This window comes from Puma concolor, chromosome B1, assembly GCF_028749965.1.
Source record: "Puma concolor isolate L17-30 chromosome B1, mPumCon1.1.hap2, whole genome shotgun sequence".
NCBI classification, from domain to species: Eukaryota; Metazoa; Chordata; class Mammalia; order Carnivora; family Felidae; genus Puma; species Puma concolor.
Window position 1 is genome coordinate 74,627,887 of NC_141670.1, and position 24,975 is coordinate 74,652,861.

At 43.0% G+C, this 24,975-nt stretch overlaps 1 protein-coding gene across 2 annotated transcripts in view; it reads right to left on the reverse strand.

Moving 5' to 3' along the window:
* TMEM131L (transmembrane 131 like) overlaps positions 1–24,975 on the reverse strand; it is a 171,350-nt gene that overhangs the window by 15,477 nt on the left and 130,898 nt on the right. For both annotated transcript variants that reach the window (XM_086704081.1, XM_086704080.1), the window contains exons 24-29: positions 24,037–24,186; positions 23,036–23,661; positions 16,696–16,844; positions 7,733–7,857; positions 4,356–4,522; positions 2,969–3,157 (exon numbers count right to left, since the gene is read on the reverse strand). In XM_086704081.1, coding sequence (XP_086560207.1) covers positions 2,969–3,157; positions 4,356–4,522; positions 7,733–7,857; positions 16,696–16,844; positions 23,036–23,661; positions 24,037–24,186 — 1,406 coding nt within the window. The remainder of the gene's footprint in view (positions 1–2,968; positions 3,158–4,355; positions 4,523–7,732; positions 7,858–16,695; positions 16,845–23,035; positions 23,662–24,036; positions 24,187–24,975) is intronic.

A 24,975-nucleotide genomic window follows, 5' to 3' on the forward strand; every position in this document is an offset into this window, starting at 1 on the left:
AAAGAAAGAAAGAAAGAAAGAAAGAAAGAAAGAAAGAAAGAAAGAAAGAAAGAAAAACAGAAGTCCCCTGCAATTATACTGCCATTCAACATTTAGATATATTTCCTTACAATCTCTTTTATGTGTACGCATACATATAAAATTGGGGTCATGCTTCACATATACGTTGTCCTTACGGTCTTTTACACCATAATTATGCTGGGGACATTTTTCTGACAGTACGTAACCCTCAAACAACTTATAAACTACATATTAAGCCACTGTACAGAAACACTATGAATAATTTTTGTCATCTTGCTCTCTCAGCCTTTCCCCCAAGCAAAACTGCATTTCTATTTTTTGTTAGTAAGGACTGATTTTTCAGAATCTTATGTTTGATTCATCAGGCAAACTTTATCTTCAGTGGTGGATGGAGCTGGGCTTGGTGTAGGCTGTGGAACTCAAGCTTCCTCAGGCCAAACATATCCCGCTATCAAAGCGCGTGTACCTGCCTGCCTTCATCTGAGCCTGTGTGTCTCCATGTGGGCGACAGTGTCTCCTAGAGGGGGGCAGGACTGCTGAGTTTCTTGGGGGTTGAGAAGATCTTATCTTTTTATCCCTAAAGCACACTACACAGTAATAAACACTGCCTATCAGTGATATTAAAATTTTACGGGGGGTCATTAAGAAAACAGTGTCTCAAAAGGCTCCTGGGGAGGGAGAGGATAATGAAAGAAAGGCTGAGAAATGCAGCTTGAAAATACGCGTGGGTGCTTTCTGTAGGTTTTTATGGTTACTAGGGCCCTGGTCTCTCAGACAAGACCTTCTTTTATAGGTCTCACTGCCAGTGGGAGACAGAGAAGAGAGGACAGCCCAGAGGCTGCTGAAGGGAATGGTCTGTGGCTTGAAGCGGCCTGTCTTGGGGGGAGGAGACAGGGTTCAAGCAAACTGGGGTGTGGAACAGGCTGCCAACCTCTCTGTGCCCGGGACCTCAAATCTCAGACTGCACAGGGACACCAGCCCTGGCCCCTCAGGGTTACTTGGGAGCAGTGTGAGTGTGATGGTGAACAAAGGCCTCACAAATGTGAGTTTCTCAATCTCACCCTTACACAAAGACTAAGCTGAAAATAACAGTGAAAAGGAATGAATTCCATCTTTATATAGACACAGAGCTTTAAAATAACATTAAGTGAAAGAAACAAAATGCAGAATGATACACTGAAGTATGATTTCCCTTATGTAAGTTAAAAACAATAATTCTATACTTTGTTGATGGCTATATAAATGTAAGATAAAATATGGACTAAAAGAACATGTACCAAGTTCATGACAGTGGGCAGTGACTCGGGGAGGCCAAAGTGGAAAAGACTATAAAGCACTATTAAAAACAAAAACAAACCCAAGGGTAAAGATAGCGAAAGTAAGAGTAGTTAATTCTGACCTTTCCCAAATCCTCAAATTTCTCAAAAATAAGAGAAGGCCACAATGTTCACAGCATTATTCACAATAGCCAAAACGTAGAAACAACCCGAGTGCCCATCAAAATGAGATATGTGCATGCAACAGAGTATGATTTGGCCTTAAAAAAGAAGGATGGGTGACCCTTGAAGACATTACGCTAAGGGAAATAAGCCAGACACAAAAGGACAACCACTGTATGATTCCACTTAGACACCAGAGTAGTCAAATTCATGGGGACAGGAAGTAAAGGTGAGGCTTCCAGGGACTGCAGGAAGTGAGGAATGGACAGCTGTTGTTTAAAGGTACAGAGTCATGGGGCACCTGGGCGGCTCAGTCAAGCATCTGACTTCGGCTCAGGTCATGATGTCACAGTTTGTGAGTTCGAGCCCTGTGTCAGGTTAGCTCAAGCCCAGCTCTGGGTGAGCACGAGCCCTGCTTCAGGTGAGACCCACTTCTCTCTCTCTCTCTCGCTCTCTCTCTCTCTCTCCCCCCCTCCCTCTGCCCTTTGTGGGGTTCCCCCCTCCCCCTCTCTTAGATAGATAGATAGATAGCTAGATAGATAGATAGATAGATAGATAGATAGATAAAGGTGCAGAGTCTGTCTAGGGTGATGGAAAAATTTGATGGTGGTGATGGTTACACAATATGAGTGTACTTAGCACCACTGAATGGTACACTTAAAAATGGTAAGTTCTGGGGGCGCCTGGGTGGCTCAGTCAGTTAAGTGGCCGGCTTCAGCTCAGGTCATGATCTTGCGGTTCGTGAGTTCGAGCCCCATGTCAGGCTCTGTGCCGACAGCTTGGAGCCTGGAGTCTGCTTGGATTCTATGTCTCCCTCTCTCTCTGCCCCACCCCCTCTCACACTTTGTGTCTCTCAAAATAAATAAACGTTAAAAAAAATTAAAAAATGGTAAATTCTGTGTTATATATATTTTACCATAATAAAAACTTGCAAGTGAAAAAAGGAATGCAAAAGTTCTTTGAACTGTGTCAAAGATAGACATTAAATGATGGTGATGATGGTGATGATGATGATGATGATTTAGGGAGAGGGAAAGGAAGGAGGAAAGAACAAAAGAGTGAATGAAATCCAAAGCTAAGTAAATACTCCAATCTGCAGTCCCACATGTACTCCAGGCCCTGGAAAACAGATCCAGGTCTCATACTGGGCTAGGCAGCAGGGCAGGAGGGAGGACAGATGGGAGGGAGGGCAGGGGGGAGGCGGGAGGCAGAGGCAGGAGGGAGGGCAGGTGGGAGGGAAGACAGGAGGGAGGGCGAGAGGCAGGGGCAGGAGGGAGGGCAGGAGGCGGGGGCAGGTGGGAGGGAGGGAGGCCGGGGCAGGACGGAGGGTAGGTGGGAGGGAGGACAAGAGGGAGGGCAGGTGGCAGGGAGAGCAGGAGGGAGGGAGGGCAGGTGGGAGAGAGGACAGGATGGAGGGCAGGTGGGAGGGAGGGAGGACAGGTGGGAAGGCGGGAGGCAGGGCAAGAGGGAGAGCCGTTCCCAGGGCTGGGTGTACTCCCAAGACTCACCGCCTGGCAGGAAGTGCTGACGGCCCACCGTGGGCTTCTTGTCCCCGTCAGAGCTGCTGCTGCTGCTGCTCCAGCTGCCCCAGCTGCCGCGGCTGGCCCGAACGCCGCCCGAGGAGCTGCCGCAGTCGGAGCTGGAATCTGAGCAAGACTTCTCCACACACTTCTTGCCAGTCTTCTGGTAGTAACCCTCTGCAGGAAGGAAGGGAAAAGTCATATCTCATTCAAACAATTTTCAACTTGATGCCATGTCTACTCAAAGGAGATAAATGAAGTTATGAAGAAGGCCACGTTCACGGTCAGGGTCTGCTACCTCTGCACATCTAGCAAGAAGAAAGAAGTTAACTACAACCAATAACGGGACTTTAAGAAAAAGTGAGGGATGGGCTGTGTCTACTCTGCCTGCGGGATGGGTGATTACACCTGGCTGGGGCTCAGACTGTCAATACCAAGCATACCCTTGATCTAAAAGTGGTTCTGGAAATAAACACTCTGTGAAGAAAACTGAGCTACTCGATCAGACTGGAAATTTATAGGTAATTTCTCCCTCTCTTTTATGAAGATACCTCCTAAGAGCTTCAACGTACTGGGGCACTGGCTGGCTCAGTCAGTACAGCATGCAATTCTTGGTCTCAGGGTTGTAAGTTCAAGCCCCATGTTGGGTGTAGAAATTACTTAAAAATAAAATCTAAAAAAAAAAAAAAAAAAAAAAAAAAAAAAGAGCTTCAAAGTACTATTTATGTGTGAGTGGAATGAACCCCCAAGAAGACCAAAAGGCAACACATGTGTCAAGGGAATGAATGAGAGGACAGAGAAAGAAACTCCCGAAATTTGCCAGCCATGTGCATCGAGGACATGGACATGTGTCTGGGAACACGGTGTTGGCAGACAGGACTACAACTCCCCCACACCGTCCCCCAACACGTGCAGTCAACTTCAGTGGCCCTGGAGCCTCCTGCTACCCCTTAGTCTAGCTCGGACCTAGCTGTGGGTGCCCTCTACCTCTCACTGCCAGAGGCGCTGCCGGGAAGTTCTTGGGAGGGACGGCAGCCTGGCTCTGTAGGAACTGCATGGCTTGGGTGTGTGAGAAGAACACAGTTCTCACTCCGCTGTCCCCAGAGGGAGCAACCACCATTCCTTCAGCACTGCGCAGGAGGACAGTTGAGAACGGCCAGATTTTAGGGAGGAGGGACACTAGAGGCCTGCCCAGGTTCAAAAGAATCTCAGGTTTACAGTGTCATCCTGACAACTTTCCATTCAGGCGTCAATAACCTAAGTTGCCTCTGAAGCGATAACCTCATCAAGGTGCCATTTCTTTACAGTGGCTACTTCCTGGAGGAACCAAAAATCCCAGCAGAAGCACTGCTCATAGCTCAACAAAGTCACACACCTGCCTCTTCCTGTGCAGAAGGTAAACTGCTCCCAATGCCAGCATCTGTCTTACAAATTTCCCCCGGGTTTTCCTGTATACACCAGTTTCGGACATTGATGTCACTGCTCAGCTCAGGCCTTTCAAATGCATTGCACACAAGTTTTAATTCACTCTGTTCAGAAGGCCTAGAAGAACCACAAACAAACAAACAAAAAAATCACATCCACATGTTATCATCCAACCATCCTTGCTTTCCATGAGACTTACCAGAGGTGAAAATGAACCTGGGACAACCCAAGACCTCTGCTCTTCGTGTTTTGGGGGAGAAGACACTGAGTAAGGGAGTGGTATCAAAAAGACAAAAGATTTTTGCTGTTTTAGAACTACAATCAATCTGGAGCTCATTTAATCTCCTCTATACTTCACAATGAGAGGAATAAAACTCCACAAAGTTAAATAAGTGATGGAGTCCCTCCGTCACCTCATAAGTGGCAGGTCCAGGTCCAGAACCCAGGACTCTTGGCTTTAGTGACAGGTATGATTCTTAATAGATGAACCTGCTGCCTGGTGTCTGGGGGAAGGTACTGAGCGTTCATTTATATCTCTTCTCATCCATTCATTTAGCAAACATTTATTGAGTGACTACCATGTGCCATGTATTGTTAGGAAAGTTGTGCTTACAAAGCATAAAGTTCTTTCCCCAGGGAGCTCACAGTCCAATGATAACATCTCTCTACTAGACCGTGAACTGGGGGAAAGAACTGTAATGGTTTTGTAAACGGCAAAATAGAAATGGGTAGAGGACACCACAGGAGTCCACAGATGGCTATTCACATCGTCTAACTGCAGTACCTCACATCAGGTTTGTAGGATGGCAGTTAAGAAGACAAAATATGTGAGCTACAGCACATGATTTCATTGGTTTCTGACCGCTCAAAGTAAAGACTATAACAAAAGCAGCAAGAGCCAAGGAAACAGACAATCCAACAAGCACCCACTTCTCTTTTTGTAAGTTTACCCATTATTTTGAGAGTAATCAAAATAGGTGAGGGCCCCCCAGCTACTTCTTAAGTATCATATTCTCAAAACATTCTGATTAGTTACAAGCTACTGGAAAGTTCTATTTTAAAATTTTGTTTCTTGGGGCGCCTGGGTGGCTCAGTCGGTTAAGTGTCCGACTTCGGCTCAGGTCATGATCTCATGGTCCGTGAGGTCGAGCCCCGCGTCGGGCTCTGTGCTGACAGCTCAGAGCTTGGAGCCCGTTTCAGATTCTGTCTCCCTCTCTCTCTGCCCCTCCCCTGTTCATGCTCTGCCTCTCTCTGTCTCAAAAATAAATAAACGTTAAAAAAAAAATTTAAAGTTTTGTTTCTTTAGCATGTCAGAAATATCCTTGTAGAAATATATCATAATGCTTAATTGGTGAAATTCCACTCGAATTTTGTATCTTCCTGTATTTTCACATCAGGAAAATATAATACTTTAGAGTGACCTAAGTCAATCAACTTTTTATGAAAATACATGTAAAAAGAATAAAAGGTGGGGGGCGCCAGGGTGGCTCAGTTGGTTAAGAATCCAACTTTTGATTTGGCTCAGGTCATGATCTCATGGTGCATAAGATGGAGCCCCTTGTCGGGCTCTGACCGACAGCACAGAGCTTGCTTGGGATTATTTTCTCTCTCTCTCTCCCTGCCCCTACCCCGCCTCAAGATAAGTAAATAAAACATTAAAAAAAAACAAAAGATATAGCTTTCCTTTCCACAAGATACCACACTGCAGCTTTTAAATAATTTAGCCTAAATAAAATGGTAATTGCTAATCAACAATTAGTATTTAGTATTAACAACGAACTAGCAGTGAGTCTATGCTTTTTTCCTATTTGCACTTTGCTGTTTGCTCTGAGTGAGTCAGGGACGTTGGAGCTGCCTGACCTTTCCCCAGCAGAGTGTAAACGAGAAGGCTCGGGGGGCGGGGGGGTGGGGGGGTGGGGTGCTGCAATGCTGAATCACAGGCTCCAGACAGCAACCACCTAAGCGACCCAGCGACAGACACTGCAATCAGCACCATATGTGCCCCCCACCCTCCCATGCCAGGGTCCTTGCCTCAGTGTGGGCTGTGCTGCCAGAGTCCCCTTCCAACAGCAAACAGAACTGCAGCATGGTGGAGCCCCTTCCCCAGGAAGATTTGGAGCCACTAGAGAACAATCTGGCAGAAACACATTTAAATAACTAGCTGAGCTCATAAGAAAGAAATTCCCAGATGCCTGAACTCAGAAGAAGAAAAAGCCAGAGTGGTGAGGATGTACTCAGGAGGAAAAAGGTTTTAAAGCCCAGGGGGGTAGGTTTTAATTCCTCTCAAAGACAGTTATACAAGAGTCAGGGAGCTGGAACTATTCCTAAATAAAACTGGGGTCCTGGGAAGGGGGTATTGTCAGTGCAAGGGACACCTGAAAGGCTCCATCCATGGACTTAGGGAGGAAAAGGCAGGAGAAAGTGTCTCTACTAGAGGCTCTGGGCTTGTGCATATGTTGGGTGTTTAGATGTCTAAACCAAGAAATCAAAATTCAGAAACTATACCACCAGGTAGATTTGAAGTCAGAATGTACATACATACTAGTGACCCCTTGAAAAAACAAACCAACCAACCTCAAGCTGAGAAATTCACATAATATCAGATTTAGAAAGATATTTCTGAAAAGCCAGAATGTGGGATTCCCACAAACACTATCCAGCGCCTTCATTTTACTGATAAGAAAATGAAAGCTCAGGGATATTAGGTGAGCTACAGAAGCAAGGTTTCCAAAGAAGAATATCACACTGCTTGGGTTCCAGTTCAGACCCTGCCCCTTACCAATTCTGGGGCTGTAGGCCAAACACAAAATGTCTGGGCACCTCACTTACTGATGCTGTAAGAGAACCCAGCTTCTGCAGGACTGAGCCTCAGGTTCCCTGAGTCATGACTGTTCTCTTGTTAAGGGGCAGGGGAATGCAGGACCCCTCGCGGGTGAGAGCAATGCGGGGGTAGGAGGCCTGAGAGCTCCCAGCTGTCTTCTCTGTCACCTGGCCCACAAACACTCCTGCAACTGCATTGCACAGGCAGAATGAAGGGCCGGGCACAGAGGATGCCACACTTTTTCTTTAAAACCTCCCAGAGCTTTGAGCATTTTATAAAGTAAAAACATGAAAACTACGTTCACTTTAAGGTATTATTTTAGGAAAAGAAATGAAAACATAACCAGGATATGTATTAATTTTAATAACATTTATCTCAAAATACAAACATTGATATCTATTCTCTGTATCCAATACAACAAAAGTAAGATTAAAAGATAACAGCTAAGAATAAAATTATAGATTAAAAAACATGAAAATTTTAAAGAGATCGTAAAAATTACACACCTCAAGACCTGAGCAGTACCTCTTTTCTTGTTTTTTCTACACGTTCGATTTTTATTCCAACTCAAGTTTTGTAAATTGCCTTCTTTCTTCTCCTGAAGCTTCTTCCTCCTATAAGGATCTTCTTGCTAAAGAGAAAAAAGAAACCTTAAGTAAAGGTTTAAACTGAAGACCAACTTCATATGAATTCAGAATGTTCCAACATGGGTGAAAACAGAGACATACATTTCTCAATCTCTAGTTTGTTCTCATTTCCCTTCCTTCTCTACCTTCCTCAATCTCTGCAAAAAGAAAAAACAATCATTGCCTATAAAATTCCAAACAGGCTAAAAAGGAAAAACATCTGTTAGCAATTTAGGGTCAGCTTGCTGTTAATCGGCAGCAATAAATTCTCCAGCATTCACCTGTTAATTTGGTATGTGCAATTCGCATGAATTACTACTGAAGAAAAGTCACGTAAAAACTCAACTTAGGAGTAATTTGTGTATTTATGTTTTTATTTGTTTACAGAAAAACTTTAGGAGGACAGCCAAATCTCCACTGAGTGTGCCAAACTAGTTTAAGCTTTTGTAAATAAGGCAAGAATATGCTTGATGTTTTAAATGTGGTTCTGAAAAACTTAATTTAGCATGAAATTCATATTTTTATATATCTACACATTATGTACATATGTGTATATACACATATACACATACGTGTGTGTGTGTGTGTGTGTGTGTATACATATATATATATTTTTTAATTTGGGCCTTTTCCTCTTTTAAATGTTAGGCATAGTCCGTTAAGCCAAGAGAAGGGGGATTCCCCTGCCCCTTAACATTTTGAAGTAGCTCCTGCCTTAGAAGTCCTCTAATACTCTATTTCTCTTCCTTCTACCACTCTGACTCTTTAAAGGTTTTTTTTTTTTTTTCAACGTTTATTTATTTTTGGGACAGAGAGAGACAGAGCATGAACAGGGGAGGGGCAGAGAGAGAGGGAGACACAGAATCGGAAACAGGCTCCAGGCTCTGAGCCATCAGCCCAGAGCCTGACGCGGGGCTCGAACCCACGGACCGCGAGATCGTGACCTGGCTGAAGTCGGACGCTCAACCGACTGCGCCACCCAGGCGCCCCAAGGTTTTTTTTTTTTAATGTTTATTTGAGAGAGAGAGAGAGCGAGCACAAGCAGAGGAGGGGCAGAGAGAGAGAGGGAGACACAGAATCCAAAGCAGGCTCCAGGCTCCCAGTTGTCGACACAGAGCCCAAAGCAGGGCTTGAACTCACAAACCATGAGATCATGACCTGAGCCGAAGTTGGATGCTCAACTGACTGAGCCACCCATGTGCCCCAAACTCTGCCTCTTTACAGCAGAGGCACTGTCAGCAGGTGGGAGAAGGTACAGAGCTCATAGGGCTTGAAAAATACATTGTTCCTGGACATCACAGAGGCAAATCCCCCAGCTCAGAGAGTCCTCTTCCTACTGACCCTTAGGATTCACCTTTCATACAGAATAAAGACTGCCTCATTTTACCTTCTTTTTTGAGAAGTTTGGTCCAGAAATCAGAGTAGGAATCCATGACATTCTAGCATACACCTGACTAATACACATGACTTGGAAGAGGAAAAGCAGAAGGTTTCAAATGCCTACATGTTACATATCTGGGGTATCAAAAGCCTCATGTACCTATTACAGCAAGAGGCTTACTACAATAAATACTAGAAATAAGATGAAACTGCAACTGTACATGTGGTAGGATTATGGGATTTGGGGGTTCTTCTTAATACTCCTTTAGTTTCTCTCCCAATAAGTATGTATTAACTTTTTTCTGATTCTGAAGGTATCTGAAAAACAAGACACGTTAACCACACAAAGCCCTATCTTCTAGGATTTTATGCTAACTGCTTAAGTTAGATGCTAAACACATTAATAACATATGATCAGACATTATCCAAAGTTAAACAGTAAATATATGCCATATTTATTCACGTACTATTCCCTGTATATTTCTAACTTTGGGGAGGAAAGTTTTCCTCTCCCCTCCCCTCTCCACTTAAGGGCCAAGAAAGACTTTTCAACACAGCAAGTACTTGAGCCTTTCTGTCCCTCCAGAGTCACATACAAAGAAAGGATCTGTCTCTAAGTGGGGTCAGAGAAAGAGTGAGCTGGTCAGTAGTCACTCTGACACTTGGCTGCCTTTCTGCACTCAATCTGGTTAGATTTGTCATCCTGTGCAAACAAGAGAGACTACAGAGACATGAGACTGGGTGGTCAGAGGCATCGTTACGGTCTCTGAATATAGGCAAGAGTGATTAACGAGAGTGCGGGGCACGCTGGACTCCGGTGAGTGGAATGACAGAGAAGCAGAGTGCATGAGCAAACACAGACAGGAACAGAAACAGGGTGTGGACAAGAGAGGGAAAAGACTGAAGACATACTGAGGAATGAAAAACTAATGAATGGACTTGCTGTGTGTGTGTGGGGGGGGGTGGGGGTGGGGGCTGGGGGGCGGGGGAGAGGGAGGGAGGAACAATGGGAAGTGAAGAGGAAGGGCTCCAGTCAGGTTTGGAGAACAGGCCGGCACTGGCAGTAGCAGATGGCGGGGGGAGGGGGCCGGGAGAGAAAACCAGAGACCCAGAGCAACAGACTTGTGGAGAAATGAGAGGCAGACTAAAGGCACAATCTGGCTCTTTGCTTTCCGGTAGAGGGTGTCACACATAGCGGGAGGCAGGACCAACCAGGGAACGAGTCCATGCAGAGTTGCAAGTAAGACCACAACTGTGAGGCCAGACAGCCCAATGTGAATCTCACTCCATGCCTGCAACTGTGATCTTGAGCAAGTTACTTAGCTTCTCTCTGCCTCAGTTTCCTGAATCTTCCTCAAAAGGCTGTTGTGAGTGTTACGTAATAAGAATTCTATAGAAGACCTGGCTATTATCACATTATTGAATTATTTGAACCAGTGAAGTTCTCTGATAGCCCTGGTAAGAAGGGACAATTTCATTGATTACAGGGTGGGGAAATAAAAAGATTTCCTAAACTTTAATAAAAGCAAATGAAAAAAATCAAAGAAAAACCACAGATTTCACAATACATTCTTCAAGCTGCTGTATATAAGTAAAAGCAAATAAAAGAGGGAAAGGGCCGATTAAGAAAAAAATCGGATACACTATTTGATAAGCAGAGTCAATACCGTGCTGTATGTTCTTAAAGAAAATAAGAAAAACACATGCAACAGAAAAACAGGCAAAGGACATGAAATAGAAATTTGCAAAAGAAATATAAAAGGCTAAAAACCATGAAGACTTCACCCAAAATACTTAATAATGAAGTATGTTTTTAGGAAAGGCAAATTATAGACCAGCTTGGATCTCATCTTTCCATTTTGGTTTTAAAAACCACGAGTGTATTTACACTGCATGTTTCTGCCTGCAAACACCAGGAGAGGGCTGGGGGGGCAGAGTGCCGTTAACACAGTCTGCCTCTGAGCAGCACAAGTGGAACTGGGCGAGACATTCACTTCTAATTTATTTTAAAAAATGAAAAAGATTTCAGCGGTAGGATTTTGGATGGATGAGTTTTTACTTGTTTTTCGGAATAGGAAAGTGCTGATTTTTCCCTGGTGAGAGATGCAAAGTGAAAGAAAACATCCCTACCTCGATGATCAAGATTTTGCATGACACATGGGGCTGCTGGGGGCAGAGGAAGCCAGCTTTCCTACACCATCCACGTGAACGTGAATCCACCTTTCTGGAACGCAATCTGGGGCACACATGAGGATACTCTCTAATCCTACTTCTAGAAATCTCTAACAAGGACACAGCAGGTATACAGGGAAGACTTAAGAACAATGTAGCTCATCATAGCGCTATTTACGAAAATAACAAGCTGTAAATTAATGTCCAGTCACAGGGGAATGGTTTAGGATTAGGGGCATAGTTAAATGATGGAATGTTATGTAACCACTGAAAGTTCCCTTTGTTTTGAACGTGAGAAAATTCAGAATTATTAGCATGATTAGCAAACCTACATCTACATAATGATGATGCTGAGGTTTTTAAAAAGTTGTATAAAAAAGAAATAGGATATAGAAAAATGTACAAAGCGGTTCATTTTGGATAGACTTTTCTCCCCGCTGCCCCTTCCTTATGCTTTTGTAACAATCATAAATTCCTTTTCTAAGGGGAAAAAAATCTGCTTGAAAAAATAAACAGCAGGGCTACGGTTAAAATTTAGTTTGTAGCTCTTAAATCTGGGCTTCAACCTTCTTTGCCAATAAATCTACAGGAATGTTCCCCATGTACTATAGACAGATTTATACAATTTTCTAAGCTGCAAAGTTAGGCCCTAAGAATGTATAAGAAAAACAAACATTGAGTGCTGCCCTTGGGAATGTGTTTATTGAGAACGACTTCTCCAAACGAACAATGAAATGGAAAGCACACACTTGCAAGGTTTTAAAGAGATGCTCTGCAAAACGGAGTGAGTCATGGAGACAGCAAAACAAATGAGGGACTATGGTCCCTCAGATCCTCCAGCTGGTGGCATCCTTCCTGTTGAAGGGATTGCCATCATCTTTAGGTGCAGATGTCTCTCTTATACAGGCTCCCAGGCCAGAAAAGGAAGGAGGAGCTTACATGACCCCTGGGACTGTGCACGAGCGAAGTCTGAGCTCCAGGGATAACGAGAAAAAAGAAGAGGCCCAAGCACAGAGGCCTGGGTCTGTCGTGGGGGCCAGAGGCTGAGTCTGAAGTGGGGGAATGGCACCCACCTGTGACAGATGGATGCCAGCAGCACCACCACTGAAGCACAGTTCCTCGGGGCCACCTCCTCCTTGTGGCCCTCAGATGGAGGGACCTGGCGTGAGTCCCAGCTCGCAGGCTGTGCAGCCACTGAGTGATCATATCTCAGTGTTGGTTTCGATCTCACTACAGGGCAACATGGAAGTCTCCAAAGCCCTTATCAGGAGGATGTTAAGGTTCAACCCTTACCTTCACCCATTCCCTCCTACCTCAAATTCAATGACTTTATTTCTGCTCCTGAAAGCACAGCCCGTCTTAGTCTTCTGGCCTCGCTTCCAGTACATCTGCTATACCTGCACCCTCAAGCCGTCCACAGCTACACCACCACCCGAGGTTCACACTCAGGCCCCTGCTCTTCCCTCTGTACATACACATCTCGGAGAACTCAGTGTCCTCTTTCAGTTCTAACCTCCACAGGCACAGCTCCCATTCAAGCCCTGGATCCGTAGCTCTGGCTGTCACTAACGAACACGGTCATTTCCTTTCTACTTACCCCTTGTCAGTGCTTAGTAAGTGCGCTACTCTAAGCACTTACCACATGAACTCATCTATGCCTCACAATGCTAGGAGGTAGGCAGGCTATTATCATCCTCATTTGTCAGATACGGAAACTGCGATGTTAAGTAACTTGCCCAATGTTATAGAGCAAGTAAGTGACCACCTGGATTCAAACCCAACAAGTCTGGCTGCAAAGTCCATGCTCTTAATTTGCAACATTGCTTTGATAAACATAAAAATGAACTCATAAGTCAGAATTCCCCATCTTCTAGTTAGCCAGACTTAAAACCCTGGAGTTACTTTTGCAAGTGATTGTATAAGAGAAGACAGCTCCTCTCCTTTGTGCAATTAGGTGCAGGGAAGTCCTATCAGTTTTTCTTCTAAACTCTTACCTTCTCTTCCTACCCTTCACCCTTGCTCCTGCCCAAACACAGCCTTACATCACACCTCCCAGCAGAGTAACAGCCTCCTTATGAGAAGACAGCTGGTGCCCATCTCTGCTCTCTATAACCCAGCCTCCAAAACATTCAGACTGACCCTCCAAAAATGCATTATCCACACATTCATTCAAGCATTTACTAAACAACTACACTTTATAATCTTTGTAACAGCCATTCTGCCCGTCTTTGTGAAACTGAACTGAAAAATACTCAATTATGACCTTCAAGAAACTCACAGCCTATAGGCTATTTTCCACCACCCATCCACATGCCAGTTCAGAAACCTTCCATAGCACTCCATCATTTGCAGCAGGGTCCCCCCCCAAACTGGCCACCCTTCAGCCAAATCCTCTGGCCAAACCCTTCAGCCAAAAGAACTTTGTTTGGACAGATGTGCTTTTAAAAATCTGACTCTGAAATTTATTAGCAAGCAACCCACTACTGTCCAATTCTCTACAGGCATCATCACTTTGATTGCTGTGCTCACCCAGTTCACTATTTGTGCTTCTGGCTGAGGTCTAGGGGATAAAATCTAAATTTTCAATTGGTATGCAAAGGCCTTTCCCATCTGGAAGGTCTCCCACTCTTCCCTCCCATTACTTCCCACTCCTGATTGAGCTTCTTCTCAAAGATGATCTCCTACAGCTCCCAGTTATGCTGTGGGGTTCAGGGGTGCCGCTGCCCACCTTCCCTTCTTTGCCTGTCCACGTTTCTATCTGAAATCCCTTCCACCATGGACTGATTGGGGCACTTGACTACTTAGAAATATCTTGTCCTTCTTTAAATGCTGCAAACTCCCAGTTTGGAATGTCTAGGATATCTTTATTTTGTATCATATTCATGTTATGTAAATGAAAAACCCATGTTGGTTATGAAGTTTAAGCAAAAATAGAAGAATATAGAGAAGGAAAAAAGAATCACCCCAAATCCCACCACCCAGAAATAACCAGAGTCTGCCACTGATTATTTGGCAAACCTTATTTTTTACTATCTCTCTATGAACCTACATACACATTAGGATGGCAAGACAAGTGACAGGAATGATTCATAATATTGGAACGATGTATTATTTTTAAATAAAAATTTAAAGCTCAGTTTTATTTGAATTTAACAAAAGTAACTGAAGTAGAACCCAGGGAACTGCCAATGTTCAAATAATCATTTCTTCTTTATTAATTGTTTAACGTTAAGAAAGATAGTGAAGGACATTTTCATTAAGTTTTCACCCTATTAAGTGCTATGTTCAGTTTTATACAGTATGGACTCTCTACCAAGAAAAATAACATTAAAACTCACTATCACCTACCATTCAATACCATCTCTCATTTTTGCAGATTGTTACCTTTTCGTTTTAAAATATGCAATCTGTTCTGCAATTATAATTGCTAACTGTTTAGTTTTAATTGCGGGTGGAAAATGGACAGAAATCCCACAACAGACCTTTAACACAGCTTCAGTAGTCCTGGGTCCTTATTTTCACTTCTAGCTTAGTTAGTTAAATTTCATTAACTTCATTTTTTAAGAAAGACTCATGATGAACTCACCTGTGTTTAAGGATGCTGCTGTCTTCGCACTTAAGTGTCAACTTGGCTAGAGTATTCTTGCTCACATTCTCATTCTCTCCAAGATATGGCTCCCTGTGCCCTGGCATGAGATTTTTCTACCAAGTGAGGCAAGCCTGAGCTGGTGTTTCTCCATCTTCTTCACCTCCTTGCACTGTTCTTTAGGCTTTAAGTTCAATAACTATAGCCAGGCTGTGCCTGTGTCCATTGCTATGTGTCAGTTTTTCCTGGTGTACCCTGTGTGCCCTTTTATTCTATGAATTCCATCCTTCCCTTGTATCAGGAAAATTTTCTTCGATTTCATCTCTGAATAAATATGTTTCAGATTTATTTCCTGGGCCATTTACTTAAACACTCATTATTCTTCTGTTGGACTGGTTTTGTCTTTCTTTGCCCCATATCTATCACCATCTTTTCTCTAACTGCTTCCAGCTCTTCAATTTTTTCCCTCACACTCGCTCTGATTATCTTAAAGCCTTTCTCGGGGTCAAATAATTCAAGTTTTGGCAACTGTCTGTGTAACGTCATTTGGGTCTTCATTTCTTAGCTTTATGATATCTCTTTTAACCTCATCCTGGTGTATTGATTTGCCTTTATAAAAGCTCTCATTTTATGGAGTTCATTTTCTTTTTTAAAATTTTTTTTTTTCAACGTTTATTTATTTTTGGGACAGAGAGAGACAGAGCATGAACGGGGGAGGGGCAGAGAGAGAGGGAGACACCGAATCGGAAACAGGCTCCAGGCTCCGAGCCATCAGCCCAGAGCCTGACGCAGGGCTCGAACTCACGGACTGCGAGATCGTGACCTGGCTGAAGTCGGACGCTTAACCGACTGCGCCACCCAGGCGCCCCTGGAGTTCATTTTCTATAGTGAGAAGTATGAAGAGTTTTCTTCAGGTCTCTGGATATGTTTTCTTCTACATTAGGATCTTTACCTGTCTTCTGTGTTCTACTCCTTTCATTCGCTTTTACTGTGTGTGTGTTGGGGGGGCGGTATACAGTGTATATCTGCATAGTTAGAATGCTATGTTTTTCCCACTGGGCTTTTACTAATACACAGATAGCTCTGTTCTGAAATAAAGTAGGTAAATTCTCCTAAATACCTTTTCTACCTTTCTCCTTCATCTGTTTGCTTTTGCCTATGAGATATGGGGCTGGGTTCTGCTCTCTAGATGCTCTTTGGTAGGCTACACTAGAGAGAAGGGAGAGGGTTTGCCAGGACAGTGTGCAACTATGTTCTCTTTTCTGGGAACCTGTTGCACAAGCGCCCACTTGCTTGAGCTAGATAGGCATCCCTTTCCTGTGGATTTTGGCCTATGCTTCCAACTCAGCAAGAGCAGACCCTAAAATGGATGTTGGGTAACAACTGGAGAAAAGGGACTGGTTCTACTCCACCGTCTTTACCAGGAGTTAACCCATCTGCTTAAGAACAGCTTCCCCAGAGAATAAAAGATAAAAGCTATCTGATGTTACTAGAAATTATCTTAGCGTCTCCTATGGAATTAGAAGATAAATAAAACTTTCCAAACACCTCAAACTCACCACTTACAAGTACAGATTCAAATGCATAACTAGCCCCCTCACTGAAAAGTATGAAATATACGTGGACAGTCACTAGACAGATATTTGCTCTCTAAGCCCTAAAAATGGGTTTTGTCCTAATAGGCAAGAGAAAAAGGAATACAGACCTCGACTGAAGGTATGTCCTGTTTCTCAAAACATATGTCTTCTTTAGATGCTTTGTGGATCTTCTTTTCTGAGGGCGACTTTGTGTCAACCTTTTTCAAAGTTTCACAGCTGTCTACTTCATTCTTGACAGGCACTTGCTGGTTATTCCCTTGAATACATAAAAACGATTTAATCTCTAGCTAATTATTTCCATTCACATTCCCATAGTTAAATCTCTTTCCCACACCAATCTAATTTAATGAGATTTAGACTTAAAGATTGTTCCCGACATTCACGATGCTCTAGAAATGTGCTGACCAGTAAAACCGTGCTTACGTTACAAGTTCTACAAAAAGTCTTTAAAAGAGATTGAGGGAAAAGCCTGAGGCGGTACACCATTATTTATAGCAGCATTATACCTAACAGCCAATAGGCAGAAACAACCCAAGTGTCCCTGGACAGATGGACAGACAAACAAAATGTGGTATACCTACAGTGGAATAGCATTCAGCCTTAAGAGGAATGAATCATTGCCCAACACCGTGGGCAATATTATACTTAACACTATTGAGGTGTATACTCAAAAATGATGGAGATGGAAAAGCAAAGGAAGGAAATTCTGACACATGCCACAACGTGGATGAACTCTGAAGACCTGAGGCTAAATGAAATAAGCCAGTCCCCCAAAGAGAAATACTATACGATTCTCCTTGTCTGAGGGACCTAGAGTCGTCAAATTCATAGAGATGGGCTGGCGGGAGAGGGTAGAGGTACTCACTGCTTAATGGGTACAGAGTTTCTTTTCATGACAGTGAAAAGGTTCTGGAAACGGATGGTGGTGATGGTTGCACAACAATGTGAATGTACTTAATGCCAAGGAGCTTTATAATTAAAATGGTAAATCTTATGTTATGCCTATTTTACCCCAATTTTTTTGAAGCTGGTGAGGGGAAAGAGGGGTAAAGGCCTTGGCTTCCAGTCATGACCCAGTCCCTAATTAGTTTTCAAAGTAAATCTCTTAAAGTTGCCTGAGTCTCTTCAGTTTCCTTAGTTATAAAATGAAAATACCACTTTCTCCACCTGCCCCGACTGCTACAAAGATGAAATCAGAAGACCTATAAATGGAAAGAATCCCCCACCAAAACTACATGACCCGTTTCAGGGCAGGTCCTCCTTCCAGTCGGGGCACACGTGCCCCCAGCAACCAGGGCCTGTACCCTGCAAATGAGCAGATGAATCACAGGGCAAAAAAGCTGGTGCTGGTAGAAACCTCATGTGAAAACATGATTTTCCTACTTTTCTTTCAAGTGATTTCATGCCTAAGTGTATTTCTTCTTCCATCCCTTACTTCAAAATAAAGTCAAAGCAACGTCAACCCCACAAAAACTGGCCTCAGTGTTCTAATATGAAACAAAGCATTTCAATACCTTCTCTTTTTTTCTTGAACTGAGACTTCCCTTACCATACCTTTGCAATCTGAGAAAGTTTAGATGGCCCGGCAGCTATTTCACAAGGAAGCAGGCTGCAGGCTTAGTGATGCAAGCCTGACCTCACCTCAGCAGGGGCTCCAGTCCGGCCCTGCTTTGGGACCTGGTGCAGGAAAAGTCTGTGCCCAGAAAATGAAATGAGCAGTTCAATCCCTCCTGATTCTGAAATTCTGAAGCTGAACTCACTCAAAGCAAGATATATACATCTTACAAATAACACTTACAAGGGAAGCATGCTTTTATTTTGTTAATGGAAAATGGTAAGTATCACAGAACTATAAAAACGCTGGGAAGCATTAATTGCTCTAAGACACAAATTGGGTGTTCAGACAACTACAGAGGAAAATATCCACCATGATGAAGTGGTAAAGGAAAGAGCCAAGAACAAAGGAGGCAGGATCCAAAACAGAAAAAGAAATCATAAATAAGGACATCCCTTCGAATTCTGGAAACCATACATATAAAACAGAACACATACATTCTCCCAAAAAATGTGCCGCTAACTTTCCTAGAGTCTTAATTCGTGAGAAAATGGATTTCCTTACGTGTTCTTCCGGCCAAGAACAGCACTAAAAGTATTAGTCGTCAAACTTTCTCAGGAAGGATCCAAAGTTAATATCCAACACTGAACTATCCCCAAAAGTGCTAAAGCACTTAGTAACACCTTCTGTGGGGCTGGGAATCAGGACAAACAGTAAAAGCAATACTTTTTTTTTTTTAATTTTTTTTTTAACGTTTTATTTATTTTTGAGACAGAGAGAGACAGAGCATGAACGGGGGAGGGTCAGAGAGAGGGAGACACAGAATCTGAAACAGGCTCCAGGCTCTGAGCTGTCAAGCACAGAGCCTGACGCAGGGCTTGAACTCCCGGACCGCGAGATCACGACCTGAGCCGAAGTCGGACACTTAACCGACTGAGCCACCCAGGCGCCCCCCCCACTTTTTTAAAAATTTTTTTTAGTAAAGGCAATTCTAATAACAAGTTCTTCATTGAGTCTTTGAGAAACTCTAACATGACAATATCTAAGAATTTAGAAATTCATTTACTAAATGGAGCCATCAAAGTCATCTTATTAGGCACGCTTACTTACTTACAGTGTTATACAACTTTCTTATACCCATCTCACAGAGTCAGTGTTTGAGCCACAAAGATAAAAAACAAATAAAACAGGGAACAAGTGAACTCAACTAGAATCCTGCTTAAACTTTTATGGTATCAAATCTAATCAAGTGTTATATTTTGAGTAAAAGCTAATCTTCAAGGTATTAGTATCTATAAGTAAAATGAGACTATTTGAATTTTTCAAATATTCGTATTTCAGAAATTTGGAGTGTCTATTCAGTGACATCTTCCATGTATTGTTAATTCCAAGGCTTAGGGTATTATTCAATTTAAAAGTTTATTATCCTTTACATTGTTATAAGCAGAAAGCAATAAAAGGGCGCCTAGGTGGCTCACTTGGTTAAGCCTCCAACTTCAGCTCAAGTCATGATCTCATGGTCTGTGGGTTCAAGCCCCGCATCGGGCTCTGTGCTGACAGCTCAGAGCCTGGAGCCTGCTTCAGATTCTGTGTCTCCCCCTCTCTCTGCCCCTCCCCTGCTTGCTCTCTCTCGCGCGCGCCCTGTCTCTCTGAAATAGACATTAAAAGAAAGAAAGCAATAAAATAATTGGCTGACTATTCCTCTTTCATAGTGCTGAGGCCAGCTGTGTGTCTTTAGCCTTAATTCCAGAGATCATTATTTTTTAATTGTACGGTCAAATACAGATCTAGAATTGTGATCACACAATTTAAAAATAATACACATTTGAAAAGAGACATATTTAAAAGATCATTTACGTTACACACAGAGCTCTACTCTTGTCAGACGCTCAAAAGACTCTGGAATACATAACAAATGTTTGAAAAATTGAGCTGTGGTTTGACAGGTGGATGCCAAGAAAACTGTGTGTGAAAACAGAGCTCTGAAGCATCTGTCAACAGACTTCCTTTCTATGGGGAATTTTAATTTATGACTTACTACAAGGCCTCTCAGAAGAAGGCCGCAGAAAGAACAGGAAGGGGATGAGACACATTTCTTTTATTCAGAAAATAAATTCTGTGTTTTTCAACAACAAAACTGAGCATGTAGTGCCAGAGCCATTAATATTCACCTTGGAATATTTTTTTCTCACACAATATGTCACCCTCAGGAAAAATTAAAAAGCCTCAGAATAGGAGAAGGCAAACTTCCTCACATGCCTCAAGGAGGTCTGTCAGGTTAATAAAAGCACTTCAGGCACTCTTAGGAGACAGACCGCCTGCCCCCTTCCCCTTTTTCCAAAAGCAATCTTATCACTGAATTTGCCTCTATGGAACATTTGTGTACTTTAGAAGGAGCTAGGATGTGGCAAACACACTAGCTGCTTTCCCCTGAGCAAACAGAAATTCCCCATTCTAGTGGGCCACACAGGAAACGAGGTGGAGGGACCTGGGATTCCCAACCAGCCGGCGGGCTAAGTTCAACTATTAACACAGAAGCTGTTTTCTTCAGGTTCTAGAATGATTTTGTGATGAAAACACGTTTTTCACAAAGTAAAACACTTTTCAAAGCAAAAAAAGAACCAACGCTCAAAGTTGGAAGTGAAAATTTGGAGAGTTCTCATATACAAATGGTTTTCTCATCCTTGAGCATTCTTCACACGTTATGGACTCCCTGCCAATTATATGCCTGTTCACCATCTGCCAGCTTATTACAATGCTTTCCTTTAAAATCTGATAAAAGCACCCCAAGCCCTTGATATTACCAAAAAAAACTCCAAATCCTATCTTCAAACTACAAATATCTTCCTCTAGAATTCTCAGTCCTTTCTTATTTTTAAAATTGTCAATCCTTTAAAATGTCTAAATTGTAAATGGATGGCAGGCAACCTAATTTTTTTAACCTCTTTGATATTTTCCTAGAATAGTGCTGTGAACAGAAAACAGAACAAAACACATGTCAATGAATGGCCTTCCCTGCGAGGAATCTCCTGCTGACATACTAATTCCGGAGAGAAATCCAGCACTGTGAATTAGCACCTCTAAGTTTGCTGGTCAGAACATGGTGGAAAGCCAAAGTTCTTTCATCAGTCCTTACTTGATCTGATCAACAATCACCCGGATACCACTTAACATACTACTGATCTAACCAAAGAGCAGTTTTTAAAGACTTCTTATTGCAAGATACTTGTTTCCATTTAAAACACAGATTAGCAATCTGCACAGGAAGGAAAGATTCTGGGCAGGAATGACATCTATGATGATACAAGCAAGTCCTTTGTTTCTGGACCTCCAATACGAAGTTCACTCACACTTGCTGAAGTATTACTACATGGCCATCTATGCTCCACTATAGGCATTAAACATCAAGTATTGGACAGGAGGGACCTGAAGCACAAATGTGAATCCTCTGACCCACTCTAGCGCTGCACTTTGGGCCCACGTCTCCACATTTTAACCCACTTCAAAGTACTGCAGTGCAGCAAAAGGTCCTTCCCATCTATCTATCCACAAGGCCATGGCCACTGCACTCTGCAGACACATTTATGCAGATGACTAGTGGACGCAAGGGCCACAGAAGCACCTCAAACAACTATGGTTTTAGGCTTACGTAAAGTCAGCCTATGTTAGATCCTGTGCTCAGGCCTAAATAATACCAAACAAGGAAAACCCTGGTAGGATTCACCCCTAATCTCACTCTTTCACAAATGTTTTGCAGCCTGGGCCCCATGGAAATTGAACAACAGGCAGCCCCCTGCCCTACCACAAAACATCCTCAGACCAAGTATGCTATCATTTGAGGATCTGGTTGAATGCTTCATCTGGAGTGCGTGCTCACACGCCGGGTGGACAGAACACAGGGGACGGCGTCAACCCTGCAGACATGATTCCACCTCAAATACGTGCATGGATACCAGGGAAACGGTACAAACTGGTTGGAACAAGACGCACCAGGAATACATGTGCAGTTGCCTGACCTTGCTCCACTCGCTCGGAGGACTCCAGCTTTGAAGTTAGAGACGTCCTTTTATGGAACACATAAAATTCACTTCGGGTTTTTAACTACATGCATACAACTCATCAGAAACTGACCAATCCATAATATTTCTCTACCCCCTCTACAGTAACAGGGAGTGAAACACATTAGATGTTTTAATAAGATCAAAGGTGACTGATTTTTCCAGATTAAAAAGTGTCCAAAATCTGACTTTTACCAGGTACAGAAATGTGCATATTAAGATGATCAGAACGGCTAAGAAAAATAAGCACGGGCTCTTATGCCAAAAGCCAAAGGGGTCAGTTAAAGCTTCACGACAATGTTACATATAGGTAGTTTTCTGAGTCCAGTCCTGCCTACGCTTTCACTAACCGCCTTTGCTCTAAGAGAACATCTGTCTTTTTTAACCAAGGGACACAATTAGACAAGAATCAGGGCCAGGGAACATGAGACGGTAGCAGCTGTTAAATATAAAAAGTTGGTAAGTTTTGTTCGGTCAGAAACATTTTATGAGCAGATTAATTTTCACAAATAGTCTGAAAATCCAAGATATAAAATAATTAGAAAGTGGTGTCCATACCCTCCCAATAAAATATGACATTCCCAACCCTCTAAACACATGTACTAAAAGTACACTTCTTAGCCACGACATTCTAAAAACGTGGTGCCTCCTCCTAAGCTTTTCATTTTGCAAACCGTACTTCAACATTTACACCTTTGCTTTAACTCTGTGCAAGAACTAAAAATTCAGCATCCATGATTAAACCTAAAGTCACAGGTGAGAATAAATTCTGTTAAAAAAACAGACCGAAGACAAACCAGAGAGAAAAGTCATCCATGAGGATGAAAAGATTACCATTATTCTTCCCGGAAATCTCTGGCAAGTCTGACTGGTACTGAGGTGCACTTCTTGACAAGTGATTTTCAGGTAGTTTCTTAGAGGTCTTCAGAGAACAGAGCTCTCTCTCCTTGAGCTCACCTATGTTTTCTGAAGTTTTAATATCCGTTTCCTTAGGAAACATACATGTCTGTATTTCCTCCTTCATATGACATTCTGAAGAAGGATGATTGACCATAACTGTGTTTTTCAGTGTGTTTTCTTCTTTATTCAGTAAGTTTTTGGGAAGGGTTAAATTCTTTTGCAGGTTGACATTTATGCCACTTGCGTATTTGAGGTTTATCCAGTTCTCACCCATAACATCAGTGCACACGTCCTCTCTAGGGGCAGACAGGGGGCTGCCCAGGGCTGGAGTCTGTCTCTCCTCAGCAGCAGTGTTGGCACTGCTGGCAACAGGTGGGCTAGGTCTGTGTTTGCTGTAATAGACTGAGCACTTGTGCTTCTTCTGAGAGTGACCGTAGGTACCGGGGCTCCTCCTTGCCGCGTTCTGGATCCTGCTTTGTGGAGTGTTTATTGGAAGACAGCTCTTCCCTCTGCCTTTATCAGAGGGGCCATAGGTATCAAGAAAGTTCTTACAATTGCTCCTGAATGGAGGAAGAAAAACATTTAACATCAAGCCAAGTGGAATCAAACCCTACCCCTCTGTTTCTAAAGCCGTGAGAAAGAAGTGGCCATCGGTACTGTGTGTACTGGGGAGTTCTATCTTTCCTTCTTCCAAAGCCCCCTGGGTTTTACAAACTAAGTCCTTATATGAAGTCTATCTTATTGTAAAAGGACTATTACAGCCTCAATGACTTAAAGAAAATTTTACGAATCTAAACCTGGACTCAGAATAGTATTTATATCACCTTAAAATAAAATCAGAACGAAGTAATATCAAAGGTGAGAGCCCCTTCCCCCCCAACACACACACACACACACACACACACACACACACACACACACACAGAAATTCTTACTTGTGAGAATGGGAGCTAATTACATCCATCGAACTATTGTTTTGCTGCGAAGATGAGCTAGCATTTTGCCTCTGTCTTGTTTTCATGAATTCCATAAGAATGTACTGTGCTTGTTGGAAGGCTATTAAAATCACACCCAACAGGGACAAACTGAGGAAGAAAGCAATGGGGTTCATTACTGCATGGTTCTGACTGGCATTAAAAAGACCAGCTCTCTTACAGAAGAGCAGTGGATGTTTGATGCAAAATGTCTAAAGATGTGGTATTGGGATTCCCTAAGATGTATGATATCATACTTTCTGATATTAAAGATTAAAAAAAAACCCCAAGTTTCTAAAAATGTGCATACTTGTAAGTTTGACATTCCAATTCCATTTTTTTTTTTAATTTTTTTTTTTTCCAACGTTTATTTATTTTTGGGACAGAGAGAGACAGAGCATGAGTGGGCGAGGGGCAGAGAGAGAGGGAGACACAGAATCGGAAACAGGCTCCAGGCTCTGAGCCATCAGCCCAGAGCCCGACGCGGGGCTCGAACTCACGGACCGTGAGATCGTGACCTGGTTGAAGTCGGACGCTTAACCGACTGCGCCACCCAGGCGCCCCCCCAATTCCATTTTTAAAAGCACTTGTGGGGCGCCTGGATGGCTCAGTCACTTGAGCGTCCGACTTCGGCTCAGGTCATGATCTCGCAGCTCATGAGTTCGAGCCCTGCGTCGGGCTCTGTGCTGACAGCTCAGAGCCTGGAGACTGTTTCAGATTCTGTGTCTCCCTCTCTCTCTCTGCCCCAACCCACTCGCATTTCGTCTCTGTCTCTCTCAAAAATAAATACACATTAAAAAAAAAAATTTAAAAGCACCTTCATGATAAAATCTAAAAGGGTGGTTCTAGTCTTCCAATCTCAAATTGCCACTGCACTGGGCCAATAGGAGTCAAAGTCAT